Source organism: Trematomus bernacchii, unplaced genomic scaffold (genome assembly GCF_902827165.1).
Source record: "Trematomus bernacchii unplaced genomic scaffold, fTreBer1.1, whole genome shotgun sequence".
Classification (NCBI taxonomy): Eukaryota; Metazoa; Chordata; class Actinopteri; order Perciformes; family Nototheniidae; genus Trematomus; species Trematomus bernacchii.
In genome coordinates, this window is record NW_022987711.1 from 9,217 (window position 1) to 25,000 (window position 15,784).

At 45.3% G+C, this 15,784-nt stretch overlaps 2 protein-coding genes across 2 annotated transcripts in view; one reads left to right on the plus strand and one right to left on the minus strand.

The window, feature by feature from the left end:
* Positions 1-334: 334 nt before the first annotated feature.
* LOC117491161 (agmatinase, mitochondrial-like) lies at positions 335-6,878 on the minus strand. The gene is made up of 7 exons (XM_034141026.1): positions 6,481-6,878; positions 5,540-5,742; positions 3,299-3,347; positions 1,771-1,966; positions 1,221-1,400; positions 783-867; positions 335-703 (listed from the first exon to the last, which is right to left on the minus strand). The coding sequence occupies exons 1-7, from the start codon at positions 6,741-6,743 to the stop codon at positions 630-632; spliced, it is 1,050 nt and encodes a 349-aa protein (XP_033996917.1). The 5' UTR covers positions 6,744-6,878; the 3' UTR covers positions 335-629.
* A 3,085-nt stretch (positions 6,879-9,963) lies between these two features.
* The window catches only part of hspg2 (heparan sulfate proteoglycan 2), a 172,060-nt gene continuing 166,239 nt past the window's right edge, over positions 9,964-15,784 (plus strand). Inside the window, 1 exon segment of the mRNA XM_034141030.1 lies at positions 9,964-10,283. Coding sequence (XP_033996921.1) covers positions 10,224-10,283 — 60 coding nt within the window. The 5' untranslated portion in view covers positions 9,964-10,223.

Sequence of the window (15,784 nt, forward strand, 5' to 3'; positions counted from 1 at the left end):
TCAAAGCACTTCAGATATTCATTGCTATCGGGATGTTAAGAGCATTCCATGGAATATAACAACAAGTGTATCTCGAGCCGGTTTCTCAAACTTACCTACCCCACCTTTAAGTTGTCAGTTGTTGGCGTTATTGTTTTGGTGTAAATAAAAACACCTTCACGGTGACTCTCTTGATGTCATTGGTTGTTGTCTCGACGTAACAGCACGTTATGTTTCTCATACTGCCTGAGCTGCAGCTCCTCTTTTCACCCTCCGTCTGAAACCAGAGCCCAGTCAATGGAAATGATGAAACAGAAGTCAAAGGATGAGGGCAGTGACCCACACATGAAACTCAGTGTATTATTAGTATTTATTAAACTGTAACTCCATTGATATAGTGTTTTATTTAAATATTGCACATTCATTAGATACTTTTTACATTTTAATTACATCTTCATATTTCATTCATAAAGCACAGAATGATATTATAATTCATCTCAAAGACTATGAGACTAGAATCCTCTTCAGTCGAGCATCTGTCCTCTCATTGGCTGTAAACAATACTCACTGTTTATTTATGAAACATCTGTAATTGATGCAGAGTTACCCTCTTTCTATCTTTAAAGAAGACTTGATGTTATTGATTAGAATCAGAGGTATTTGACGTTGGGGAGGACGCAGAGCATCTCGAACAGGAGGTTAGCTCCGGTCAGCGCCGTGTTTCCTGAGGGGGGGGGAAATATAGAAATATAATGATTTAAACATAATTCAATATATGAATGATGAAATAGAGTGTGTAGTACCGGTGGTGTCGTAGGGGGGAGACACCTCCACCAGGTCACAGCCCACCAGGTTCAAACCCCGACAGCCGCGGATTATCTCCACTCCCTGAAAACAGAACAATAAATCAGAATCATCTAAAAACGATGCTGGCCGACAGGAGAAACATGCTCTTTCTGAAAATCACAATTATCACTTTTTTCAGAAAATCTCTCTGAAAATGTTGACTTTTTACAAAAATTCTCAAAATAAAGACTTTTCCCGAAAATCACTGAATTTTCCCTTTTTCTGAAATTCTCACTTTTTTTCGGAAAATCTCTAAATTCCGACTTCTTTCTAAAAATCTCAGAATTCTCCCTTTCTTCCCCCCACTATAAATCCAGTAGAAGTGGTAGTATATATAGAAGTGTCAAATAAGAACCGATGTAATATAGCAGTAAGCAGTAGTTACAGTAGTCTACCTGTATGGGGGTGAGCCCGGCGATCTCGGGGGTCCCGGTGCCCGGAGCGAAGCCGGGGTCCAGAGCATCGATATCAAAACTCAGGTACACCGGACCCCCTCCCATCTGACCCCTGACCTCCTCCATGAGGGGAGCCAGAGACTTGAACCAGCACTCCTCCACCTGCACTACACGGAAACCCTACACACACACACACACACACACAGTCAGTCAGGCCCAATTCCAAACCGCCCCCTACACACTAACCCTGTCACGATTCTTAGTTTTGTGTGTTTAGTTTCCAGTTTTATTTTGAAATTCTGTTCTCCCTGCGTCTGGTCTTCCTTCCTGTGTTTGCCTCCTGTGTCTGATTGTCTCTTTGTGTTTCTGCCTCCCCTGCCCAGCTGTGTCTTGTCCTGTGATAAACCTTACGAAAAGTTACGGGGTTGCAAGGGGGAGTGGGTAGGGTGAGGTTTGGAATTGGGCCTCAGTCAGTTAGTCAGTACCCTGTGTTACAGGAAGTAGCTGGCATCAGAGGTACGTAGAACTAGATCTTATTGATCTCCGGTACCTGAGCACGGCTCCAGGCGTAGGAGTCGGCGGAGTAACCGGACCCCCGCAGGCCGATCTGCACCACCCGGCTGCAGTCCAGCAGCCCCTCCTCCACACAGCGTCTGAAGGGGGTCCCGTGTCCGATCCGCTCCCCCAGAACCACATCACTGGTGTCAGCGTGAGCGTCAACGTGGACCAGACCCACCGGGCCGTGCCTGCAGGGAACCACAGAGTATTATTTTTATTTTTTTATTTATTTATTATTATTTTATTTATTTATTTATTATTATTATTATTATTATTATTATTATTATTATTATTAATTTATTTATTTATTATTATTACAGAGTACCACAGAGTACCACAGAGTATTACAGGGTATTACAGAGTTACCTACATTTCAGACTTGTTTCTATATTTTCTGACATTTTAACATATGTATTTATTTATTTTATACAGTCTTTTTGTACATTTCTTTAAACAATGTTTTTTACAACATTTTCCGCATATTATTTGAACAGTTTTCACATTATTTTGGAGAATCTTTCCATATTTGCTGAAAAAGAAATACCACAATATTCAACATTTAAAGGGGACCTATCATGCAAAATGCACTTGTGTACGTCTTTTCTACATGAATATGTGTCCCCGGTGTTCCAGGGAACTCACCAAGTGTCAGAAAACACAACCCTCTCTATTTTCCTCCATACCCAAATCTCTAAAAAAGGGGCTGCAACGGATCTGATAAAAACTGATCCAGATTTGAACACTGTCCTGACGTCAGGACGGTGGCGCTACGGCTATTGGGCCAACTCCACCAATCAGGAGGAGACAGCCACGGCCATTGCCGTTCGAAAGCGCTGGAGACGCTGTAGTACATATGCCAGGCCTGTAGGTGGTGCTGTTCTCACTGAATCAGCCCTTGCTAAAACAGAGCTAGAAATTGTCAAATTGAGCAAAATGAGGCATGGCTAAAATGCATGAGCTGTTTGGTATTTTGAAAAAAAAAAAGTATAAATATGCCTTATATAGGTATGGTCCTACACTATATTATTATAATATAGCATGATAGGTCCACTTTAATATAGAATTTAGGAGAACAAAAGGTCTAAAGTCTCAGATTGCAGCTTCTCAAATGTATTTCCTAACCCTCTGTGACAGTAAGCTAAATATCTTTGGAGAGGTCTTCTTAGGCTCTCTCTCAGTTTACAGACCCACCAACCAGCTTGGTCTATAAAGATGTTGCAGCCATATCTCTCAGTGTGTCGGACTCTGTACTCGCTCATGAAGTAAATGTGTTTTGTACGTTTGAAGCATTACAGATTACAGCGTGCATTTTGTTGAGCAACAGCGCATTGATGAATAGCAATAAAAGATCTCCAGTAATAAACTGAAACAGAAACAGGAGATGAATCTGTTGATCATTCACTAAACCTGCAAACATATCCATTGGTTCCAGCTTCTTGAATCTGAGGCGTCACTGCTTCTCTTGATCTTTAAGAACCTTTGAAAACTGAAAATCTTTGTTTTCATTTGGACAGACTTACTTCTCAGCCACCGCCTGCAGGATGGGGTATGCAATGGTGTGGTCTCCACCTGCAGGGAAAGCAGCTGTTAGAGAGCCACCATGGACCCAATGAGAGCAGGAACAGATCTTTGTACCGAGTAAGAATAATTATAAATGTTCACCATTGACATGCTCCCCCTCGGTCAGATCATCTGCCATCATGGACTCAACTTCCACTGCTACGCTGATGATACCCAAATCTATCTCAGCACTACTCCATCCTCCCAGCTCCCCCCTCAGTCTCTCATCAACTGCCTGCACGACATCAAAACCTGGATGTCCTCCAACTACCTCAAACAGCAGGAAAACAGAGCTCATGGCTGTGGCCCCCAAGGCGCTGCTCCAGAAGGTTGGTGACTTCATCCTTGAGGTTGACGGCTGCTCCATCTCCCCATCTCCTGAAGTCTGCAACCTGGGTGTCATCTTTGACTCCACCCTTTCCTTCCACTCCCACATCAAGTCTGTCACCAAATCCGCCTTTTTCCATCTAAAGAACGACTCCGACCGTCACTCTCGGAGTCGGTTGCAGAAACCTTAGTCCATGCTTTCGTCACCTCCCGCTTGGACTACTGCAATGGTGTCCTGTTTGGGGTCCCCAACAAAACCCTGGACAGGCTCCAGTACGTTCAACACTGTGCTGCTAGGGTACTCACACATACAAAGCCGTGTCAGCACATCACTCCCAACCTCATCCACCTCCACTGGCTGCCGGTGAAGTCCCTACAAAGTCCTCCTCCTCACCTACAAGTCCCTCTATGCCCTTGCCCCCCAGTACCTATAGGACCTCCTCCGCCCACATGCCCCACCCCGGAACCTGCGGTCTTCAGACTCTGGCCTGCTCACCATCGCCTGCACCAACCTGCGAACCTTCAGGGACCGAGCCTTCAGTGTGGCAGCCCACCCCCCCCTCTGGAACGCTCTCACTGCGGAGATCTGCAACATCCCCACGCTTGACGCCTTCAAAAGGGCCCTCAAGTCCCACCTGTTTGCCAAGGCCTTCGGCCCCTAATTGATTTGTTGCTTAGTCTGTCTGACTGTTTGTCTGACTGCCTTTTGTTTTTGGACGTTTGTTTTTACTCCTGTTTTTCTTTGTAAAGCGACCTAGGGTCCCATGAAAGGCGCTAAATAAATCCAAGCTATTATTATTATTAGAATAAACTGATACAGAGACAGGAGATTCATCAGCAACCATTCCTGTTGATCATTAACTACATCTGCAAACATATTCATACTTTGAACTGAGTACTTCTTGTACCTCTGTTGCAGACCCTGAACGCAGCACAGTGAAGTAACAGTAGTGCAGACCCTGAACGCAGCATAGTGAAGTAACAGTAGTGCAGACCCTGAACGCAGCACAGTGAAGTAACAGTAGTGCAGACCCTGAACGCAGCATAGTGAAGTAACAGTAGTGCAGACCCTGAACGCAGCATAGTGAAGTAACAGTAGTGCAGACCCTGAACGCAGCATAGTGAAGTAACAGTAGTGCAGACCCTGAACGCAGCATCGTGAAGTAACAGTAGTGCAGACCCTGAACGCAGCATAGTGAAGTAACAGTAGTGCAGACCCTGAACGCAGCATAGTGAAGTAAACAGTAGTGCAGACCCTGAACGCAGCATAGTGAAGTAACAGTAGTGCAGACCCTGAACGCAGCATAGTGAAGTAACAGTAGTGCAGACCCTGAACGCAGCATAGTGAAGTAACAGTAGTGCAGACCCTGAACGCAGCATAGTGAAGTAACAGTAGTGCAGACCCTGAACGCAGCATCGTGAAGTAACAGTAGTGCAGACCCTGAACGCAGCATAGTGAAGTAACAGTAGTGCAGACCCTGAACGCAGCATAGTGAAGTAACAGTAGTGCAGACCCTGAACGCAGCATAGTGAAGTAACAGTAGTGCAGACCCTGAACGCAGCATAGTGAAGTAACAGTAGTGCAGACCCTGAACGCAGCATAGTGAAGTAACAGTAGTGCAGACCCTGAACGCAGCATAGTGAAGTAACAGTAGTGCAGACCCTGAACGCAGCATAGTGAAGTAACAGTAGTGCAGACCCTGAACGCAGCATAGTGAAGTAACAGTAGTGCAGACCAATGGTTTCTGAATGTGTTTTTGACTCAGAGATTATTTTCTGACATAATCCAAAATCACATGGAGGAATCTCATTGGAGGGGGGAGATGCTGCCTTCAGGGACACACAGAAATATGATATAATATAGTACTCCTCACCCATGGTGAGGGGGATGCACCCTGCAGACAGGACCCTCCTGTAGAACTCTCTGATGCGCGTGCACGTGTCCTTCAGGTCGTATAGGTTCACGTTCACGTCTCCGATGTCGGCCACCATCAGCGAGTCGTACGGAGCCGCTCTGGTTCCACTGTTGAAGCTGCGCAGCATGGCCGACTCCACGCGGATCTGCCGGGGCCCGAACCTGCAGACAAATAACACTCTGTGTTCAGTTCTCTACTGCTGCAGACCCTGTACTTTTCTATAAATAGTTATCACCGCAGTTAACGTATTTAATTTGGTCTTAATGTACATTATTTAATACCTGCAGGGGTTAATAAATAACATTCACTCTGTGTACAGTTCTCTTGTGTAAACATAGTGTGGACCCTGAACGCAGCACATTATAGTATTCAGTAAAGGCAGACCAGAGGTGTAAAGTAACACAGTACATTTAAAACATTGAGGTACTTTTACTTTACTTGAGTATCTTCTTATTGTAATACTTCATACTTTATATCCACTACATTTATTTTACAGATTTAGTTACTGGTAACTGGTTGATATCATAAATACAAAATATAAAATGTTGGTACTTAAAGTTTATGTTGATGCTAATACTTTTATACTTTGTTAATTTGAAATGCTGGACTTTTACTTTGAACTGAGTACTTCTTGCACCTCTGCTGCAGACCCTGAACGCAGCACAGTACAGTAAAGCTGTGCAAACCCTGAACGCAGCACATTAGTTTAACAGTTTTGCAGAACAGTAAAGTCAAAGTTGTGCAGACCCTGAACGCTTCACAGTAACAGTAGTACTCTGAATGCAGCACAGTAAAGCAACAGTTCCGCGGACCCTGAACGCAGCACAGTAAAGCAACAGTTCCGCGGACCCTGAACGCAGCACAGGAGTGTATAGTCTGTATAAAGGCTGAACGGTCACCTGGCCCCGGGTCTGTTGGAGGTCCCGGTGTCGATGGGGACCCCGATGAAGGCCGCGTCCAGCCCCTCCGCGCTCTCCTGGTGGGGCAGCTTGTTCATGGTGGGGATCCCCGAGACCCGGGACACGAACTCTGCGCTGGGGGGGACATTGAAGCGGGTCCCGTAGCTCCTGCTGACCGGGGGTGCGACCACAGACCTGCGGAGGGACGGGAGCCCCCCTGTGGAGAGAGCGGGTCTAATGAAGGTCCTGCACAGAGACCACATGCTGAGATCCTGAACAAGCTGTCTGTCAGAGGAGACGTTAGTTACTGCTGAGGATACTTCAGGTGCTCACAGGAGGAGCGGAATTTATACTGTATTCCGCTGTGAAGGAAACATTAAAAGTTCATTCAAAATGCTATATTTTTTGTTTGTCTCTTTACGTATTTTCTTCGTTTTTATGAAGTAAGGCAAGGCAAGTAAGACTTCCCATTAAGTGAAGAAATATTATATAACATATGTTTTCTGCTTTATATTTCGGTCATACACTTGTCATTCTCAAAGTTACTCAGTGTGCCTGAAGGCAGCACGAGTTCATACGGGAGCAACAAGTGGATCTTTTTTTTTATTATTACATAAAATATTGAGTAATCCAAAGATAATGACGCAATTCAAAAACGTCAAAACTTCCTGGCATGATATGATGGCTAACAATGATGATAGGAGAAAAGTGAACTCTAAGGTTTCTGACTGTTAAGCGAGATTAGAAACCCTTTGTGACTCAGAGGACACAGGTTCAAACGGCACGAGGGCAAAGAGTTCATGTTAAAGTAAGCGGAGAATTGAAGTTCTTTGTTTCAAGATTCAAAGGTTTATTGTCACACAACTGGTGTTATTAGGTAATGTATGAAACACTTAGATCAGGTTCCTCAACAGTGCAATTTACAAGATATAAAACAATACATATAAACAACAACAAAATAAAGACAGTTGTGGTCATTTAACATCTTGCCAAGGACAACAGTTGAAAATGAGCCTGCTGGCTAATACTGGCTCATTTACAGCAAAGTGGATTCATGTGCACTGTCCTTTAAATACATAAACAAACACAACAGGTGTTTAATAGTCTTATAGCTTTCAGTTTGAAGGTTTTACACTTTAGTTTATTCTGCTATTGACACTAATGTACGTGTGTGTGTGTGTGTGTGTGTGTGTGTGTGTGTGTGTGTGTGTGTGTGTGTGTGTGTGTGTGTGTGTGTGTGTGTGTGTGTGTGTGGAGATAAAGTTATCTGTTAATGACTCTGACACGGAGTCAGAGTCCAGAGGGCGGCGCTGACAGAGGATCAGATGTTACATCTCCTTTGAAGCACCAACTGGTTTCTTTTAAACACGATGATGTATGACCTATTCTTTTATTTTGCTGTCTTTGTGAACCACCATCACCAGACCCAGGGCATCACCAGACCCAGGGCATCACCAGACCCAGGGCATCACCAGACCCAGGGCATCACCAGACCCAGGGCATCACCAGACCCAGGGCATCACCAGACCCAGGGCATCACCAGACCCAGGGCATCACCAGAACCCAGGGCAAGCACCAGACCCAGGGTATCATCAGACCCAGGGCATCACCAGACCCAGGGTATCACCAGAGCCCAGGGCAATCACCAGACCACAGGGCCATCACCAGACCCAGGGGTATCATCAGACCCAGGGCATCACCAGACCCTAGGGCATCCACCAGACCCAGGGCATCACCAGACCCAGGGCATCACCTACCAGGGCATCACAAGGGCATCACCAGACCCAGGGTATCATCAGACCCAGGGTCATACCAGACCCAGGGTATCATCAGACCCAGGGTTTCATCAGACCCCAGGGCATCACCAGACCCAGGGTATCACCAGACCCAGGGCATCACCAGACCCAGGGCATCACCAGACCCAGGGCATCATCAGACCCAGGGCATCACCAGACCCAGGGCATCACCAGACCCAGGGCATCACCAGACCCAGGGTTTCATCAGACCCAGGGCATCACCAGACCCAGGGTATCACCAGACCCAGGGCATCACCAGACCCAGGGTATCATCAGACCCAGGGCATCACCAGACCCAGGGTATCATCAGACCCAGGGCATCACCAGACCCAGGGTATCACCAGACCCAGGGTATCACCGGACCCAGGGCATCACCCGGATCCAGGGCATCACCGGATCCAGGGTATCCCCGGACCCAGGGCATCATCAGACCCAGGGTATCACCGGACCCAGGGCATCATCAGACCCAGGGTATCACCAGACCCAGGGCATCACCGGACCCAGGGTATCACCGGACCCAGGGCATCACCGGACCCAGGGCATCACCGGACCCAGGGTATTACCGGACCCAGGGTATCACCAGACCCAGGGTATCACCAGGCCCAGGGTATCACCAGACCCAGGGTATCACCAGGCCCAGGGCATCACCAGACCCAGGGTATCACCAGACCCAGGGTATCACCAGGCCCAGGGTATCACCAGACCCAGGGCATCACCAGACCCAGGGTATCACCAGACCCAGGGTATCACCAGGCCCAGGGCATCACCAGACCCAGGGCATCACCGGACCCAGGGTATCATCAGACCCAGGGTATTACTTAGTATTTCTAAGTATCTGGAAACATGCAGAGGGCGTCTGTAAGTAGCATCACAGCGTCTGCAGTGTATTTATATTTAAAATCTCACAGCATACCAACGCACGATAATCTCTCTGCATTTATTCTAGTGGGAAAGTGAGACGAGTTGCTCCTGAAATACACACACACACACACACACACACACACACACACACACACACACACACACACACACACACAGGTCTGAGTGTGTGGTGTAATGCCTCTCTGTCTCCAGCAGAGGGCACTACATGTCAAATAAAGAGAAACCTTTATTTAATATTTTTTAAATAAAGTCTAAAGTACTTCACGCGTCGTCTGGTATCAAGTCAATTAGATTCTTAATGCACTTTACTTCAAGAAATACTTTATTGTTACCTTTACTCAGGAAACAACTATATATCATTGTATACTTTTAATTTAGTAAGTGCATGTACGGAAGAGGATTAGGGTCATGTCAACATTTTTTTTTTTTTTTAGATCTGACCAAAAGTAAAAAGAATTCTCTCTGATTTCAGAAAAGATTTTCTCCAAATCTCAGAATTTGCAAACAAATCGAGAATTCTGAAAAAAAGTCATACTTTCTTTTCCCACAAAACAAAAGAAAAATGCACTTTTGCTAATCCTCTTCTGAATGCATGAAGAGAGTAACATCTCTCCCTCTCTCTCTCTCTCTCTCTCCTCCCTCCCTCTCTCTCTTACTCCTCCCTCCCTCCCTCTCTCTCCCCTCCCTCCCTCCCTCTCTCTCCCCCCTCCCTCCCTCTCTCTCTCTCCCTCCCTCCCTCTCTCTCTCTCCCTCCCTCCCTCTCTCTCTCCCCCCTCCCTCCCTCCCTCTCTCTCTTACTCCTCCCCCCTCCCTGAGCCTCCTCACTAACTTTCGGAGCTCAGGAGGACTTTGGACATGTTCCGCAGCTCCTCTGCACTAAAGAAAGGACTCGTTGTATTAAAGGAACCCGTGTTGAAGGATCTTAGTTTGGAGCCGCTGGTTCCCCCGGTGCGGGAGCAGAGGAGCAGCCGGGATTCTTCTCTTTTCTCCGGCTAACAGAGGCACAGCAGGCCGGGCAGCGCTCCGGAGCTCAGATCACTTTCTCCTCGCAGAAAGAGCCTCATTATGGGCTGCGAGACACCCAGGACCCCCAGGACCCTCTGGACCCTCTGCCTGCTGCTCAGCGTGAGTTATATCACTTTAACACTTTATTGATCACTTTATTGATCACTTTATTGATCACTTTATCAGCTCTTTAGTCCTCTCACGGTAGGACCAGTTCATTCAGACCAGCGGGACATGTCTCCAGCAGAGGAGAGTCTCAAACCCACTGTTTCTGGGGGGTCAGCAGTGTGTGTGTGTGTGTGTGTGCTCACTTTGAGTCCTCATACATCACTCTATATATCACTTTATTGATCTCTTTATCAGCTCTTTAGTCCTCTACCTGTTCATTCAGACCAGTGGGACATGTCTCCAGCAGACGAGAGGTCAGTGTCTCAAACACTGGGTTTCTGGGGGGTCAGAAGTGTGTGTGTGCTCACTGTGAACACACACTTAATGTTACTTTATTACCACTGTGTTCCTCTCAATGATGTGTACCAGCAGACAGTGAAGGGTGTCATATGGGGGGGGGGGGGGGGGTCTGAGGAGTGTTGATGGGATATTTCTGGTTGGTAAAGAGTGTGTGTTGCTCACAGTGTAACACACACTCCTATCATGCCATGCTGTGAAGATGCGTGTGTGTGTGTGTGTGTGTGTGTGTGTGTGTGTGTGTGTGTGTGTGTGTGTGTGTGTGTGTGTGTGTGTGTGTGTGTGTGTGTGTGTGTGTGTGTGTGTGTGTGTGTGTGTGTGTGTGTGTGTGTGTGTGTGTGTGTGTGTGTGTGTGTGTGTGTGTGTGTGTGTGTGTGTGTGTGTGTGTGTGTGAAGCTAAGTTTGTCCACAGAAACTGAAGCTATTCATAGGGTGTCCTCTCTGAGCACTGCCTGTTAAATATGTATTCAGCTATGCTGTGTGTGTGTGTGTGTGTGTGTGTGTGACGCGTGTGTGTGTTCAACATGTGAAGGTGTGTGTGTGTGTGTGAGCTCAACATGTGAAGGTGGGTGTGAGCTCAACATGTGAAGGTGTGTGTGAGCTCAACATGTGAAGGTGTGTGTGAGCTCAACATGTGAAGGTGTGTGTGTGTGAGCTCAACATGTGAAGGTGTGTGTGTGTGTGCGCTCAACATGTGACGGTGTGTGTGTGTTTACCCTCCCAGTTCCTCAGAGTCTAAGGAGATGTCTCTAGACGTCTTGTCCGTCCGTCTAAACTCCAGAATGCTAACCTGTGTATGACAAACAGAGACAGACGGAAGTCCCATCATCAAGAGACTGAAAAACTGCGTTTTCTGACAGTTTTGCAGAAGAACTATTCCCAAACATCATTACATTTAGATAAAAGTTGATGATTTGTTTTCTGTCTAAGAATCGGTTCAACTGCGACCAGAAGTAGTTTGAGTGATCGGAGGGTTCCTCGGTCTGAGGATGTATCTAACATCAGGTGTGTTTATTACCCTCTGAATTATGTCGTTTCTTCCATCATGAAGCACAGCACAGTGTTGTAGTCAAGTCACCAATTCACGAGTCCATGTCGCTCTCGAGTCACCACTCTTCGAGTCCGAGTCCAAGTCCGAGTCACCCAAGGAGTGTCCGAGTCGAGTCCGAGTCATCATTACCTAGGGATGGGTATCGTTAAGGTTTTAACGGTACTACTACTTTTATCGATACCGCTTATCGGTCCGGTCTTTTAACGGTACTCTTATCGGTTCTTTTGGAGAGAAAAATGAGGTAAACTAACTATATGTTGTTTGTCAGGGACTACGGATGGAAATTAGCTCAAAGCTAAAATCTGGCATATTTACACTTGAAGCATTATTTGTCTAAAGTGTTCATTAATGTGCATTGTCCCTATTCAAATAAACGATTAAATGACAAATGAAAATAAACAAATTGTGAACAAAACTAACATTGCTTTTTATTTAAATTAAATACATAATATTTCACATCAACAGAAACAACAACGTTTTAACAAATCATATTAAATAATGTGATGACAGAACTGTGAACAGAATGGCTGAAACTTTAACAAACTAAATAACTCAGTTACCTCTAATCATCAACCCATGTTTTTGTATCATTGAGTTAGCTCCGTGTGTTGCTGCTAGCATACATATCACCTGACGTGGAAACGTTACTCGTGGATGGGGCTACAGAGCTACTAGAGAGACAGTCGAACCCGGTGCATTTCTCCGTCTGAACGTGGAGCACTTTTGCTAAATGTTTAGACAAATTGCTCGTGTTACCGCCCTGACATGCTAAACTCTTATTGCACTTTAGGCAACGAGCGAGACGGGTAAAGTTGAACCACACCTCGGAGCGCTTTCTCTCCGCCATCTCCTCCGTGTGTGTGTGTGTGTGCATGTAGCAGCTGTGTGTGTGTGTGTGTTGCTGCATGTAGCAGCTGCGTGTGTGTAAACCGCCCCGCCCCCTCGCACACAGGCGGGGGAGAGAGATCTCTCGTCTGGATTGGAGAGATCGAAAATACAAAAAATGACGCATTTTGCAGTCTTTTTGCGTATTAGAAACGGAGTTGGCGACACTAAAACTGCAATATAATGTTTGTGTAGCAATAATACACATGACATATTTTTTAGATGTCTCCAGTACCGATAAAAAGACCGATAACGTCGGAGATTAACGGTACCACGATCTTTAATAATTCAGCCCCGGGGCCCGTTTAATACCGGGGCTCGGTACCCATCAAGGGCGCCGGAAGTGGGGGGGCCAGGGGGCCAATTGGCCCCCCCACTTTTCAGCCCTGCCCCACATTTTCGCAGCGCGGATGCCGTGGAACACTGTACAAATCCCGTTTCAATAATTCTCCTCTACTCTAAAGTCGCATCTAAAACGCGATCTGATAGCTGTGTATATTTTGTTATGTTTGATTGTTATATTCAATCTCATTAGCTACAGGCATGTTTGAAGCTTGTAAAGCTCTCACTCCACTCTGCTGTTCCACACGCCGCTTCCCCTCCCTCTGCTGACATTATGAATGTAAGGCGTATAGTAATCATAGATAACACGGCAGGGTCCGTTACAGTTTGTTTTTATCTGATTTCAAATAAACAAAGTCTTGGCTTTCAGAATATTAAACTTGTTTTGGCAAATTCAGATGATAAATACAACTTTGAAGCTAACGGCATAATTACAAGCAACGGAGTAACTTGACGTCAATGCAGGCATAACAGCCGGTGTTTCTCGTGAGTGTTTTCCCCGGGAAACAAACACAATACACACAAACGCAAAAATACACAAACGTATACACACACACACGTATACACACACACACGTATACACACACACACGTATACACACTCTCACTCGCGGGCTTTCCCTATCTTCCCTTCGTACTATTTTGATCATTTGCTCCGCTAATAATCAATCAGATGGATCCAGAGAAGAGGAAACTTTAAAGGCCTTTTTCTCAAAATGATGACTCTGTAACAGTCATTATATAATGTGACATATTTTGCTTAATATTTGGAGTAGCCTACAACAACAATCCTGATATCATTAGAAAGCTATGAATCTCCTCTTTCCAGCAGTGTATACAACTCAAAATGTGTCTTCGGGTCAATGCGACTGATTTCGATAGAGCAGGTCACTTTGCATTAGGTAAAATAAAGCAGACATAACAGGAAGAATATGTACATTTTAACCCAATCAAATAGGACATTGCCACACCATTCAAATGTATCCATGTAAATTACAACCAATAAAAAAGCTTAGATGTGTTTATTCGTTACGTTGTTTACTTTATTTGTTACGTTGTTCTGTGTGTGTCAGCCGTTAACCAGATAGAAAGAATATACACTTGCAAACAAGTCAGAAGAACCAGCGCAGAAGAAAACTAAATACAGTCAATCTAAACTTAAATTAACAACTGGAAGGTCACATCCCTGACATCCACGTCTCCGGAGCCTGGACCTTCATCAATCACAGAACCAGCGAAGCCAGATGAACCCAAAAGCAGCAGCTCTGCGGCCGCAGAGACTGTCAAAACCGCCGCCACCGCCGTCGTTGAACCGAAACAGGCTGGTTCCGACTGCATGGAGGTTTGTTGTCGGGACATTGAGACGGGTAAAGCTGCAGCTAACTGACCGCTAGATTATTTGGGCAAAGAGAAAGGTACTTCAACGCAGAATGGTACAAAAACAGAGAGTGGTTAATTCTTTGCAAAACCACTAAACGGACCTTCTGTGAAATATGCAGATTTGCTGTCAAACGGCTTGTAACTTTCTCAAAATGTGGAGATGATAGCTTTGTTAATATCGGAGTTAATAACTGGAAAAAGTGCCCAAGCCTCCTGGACAGCCACGAAAAGTCTAATTTCCACAGAGAGTGTATTAAAGTGCGCTTTCTTCAGTCAAACACCAGTCAACATACAGCTTGTCAAACAACAGCGTATTGAGCAGGAACAAAGAAGAGATGAAATGATGGAGCAACTGCGCTGTCTGCAGTTTCTAACCCGACAGGGCCTAGCAATCAGGGGCATGCGGATAAGGAGAGCAATTTCCAAAAGAACTCGTAGCTGAGAAAAACCCCACTCTGAAAAACTTCATGCTCACCGGGAAATATGCATCATGAGACAATTAATGAACTTATAAATCTAATGTATCGGGAGTCTCTCACCACTATATTAACTGACATGTAAAAGCAATGCAAAACATGCAGTTATTGTGCTTCCAGCAAACATCCACTGATAAACTGCGATGTTAACAACCTCATGATAACCTCATATGTTTTTAACTGAGGATCTACCTGTGTTTAGTCTAGAAAAAGGTAAATGTGTGCATTTTATTATAAAGTTGTGTATATTTACAGACTGTTGCAAAAACTAAGAAACTTATAAACATCAGGTTTAAAACTAAAAGAGCTTTACAAAACAGTAACACAATTAGAGATGTTTGGAGTTTTATTTTAGTTATTAATTTACATGTTTTGTCAAAGAGATGCTGATTTGATACCGTTAGTTACGGCATTTCCTGTTTCTGCCGGAGAGAGGGGAGTTTGTCCCAAAGCTTGCCGCTGTGTCTACTCCCTCCATCTGACAGGAGGGAGCCTCATGTGTCACTCCACGGAGTTCACTCCGTCACGGAGGGGGAGTGTGTCGGGGTAGGGTGTAGGGCGTGGTTTGGGATTGGGCCATACACACGCACTTTTTTGGCCCCCCCACTTCTAAAATGAATCCGGCGCGCCTGGTACCCATCCCTATCATTACCTGTGTTCGAGTCCGAGTCCAAGTCCGAGTCACCTAAGAAGAGTCCGAGTCCAAGTCCGAGTCACCTAAGAAGAGTCCAAGTCAAGTCCGAGTCCCAAGTCTTCATGTATTAATCTTCGTGGATATATGTGTTGAAATGTAGCTGCTCCTCTACATTGCTTTCATCCTGTCATGTTATACTAATCTGTCTATTGAACTGCTGTGAAGCCAGTTTGGCTACAAGTCTTGTAATAGGTGCTATACAAATATAAAGCTTATTACTAATATTAATATTATTATTATTATTATTGTAAATTACCCATAATATGTCTAACTATATTTAAAATTAGTTACCTTTTAGAGAAGTGATTATATTTGTAAGCCAATATTTT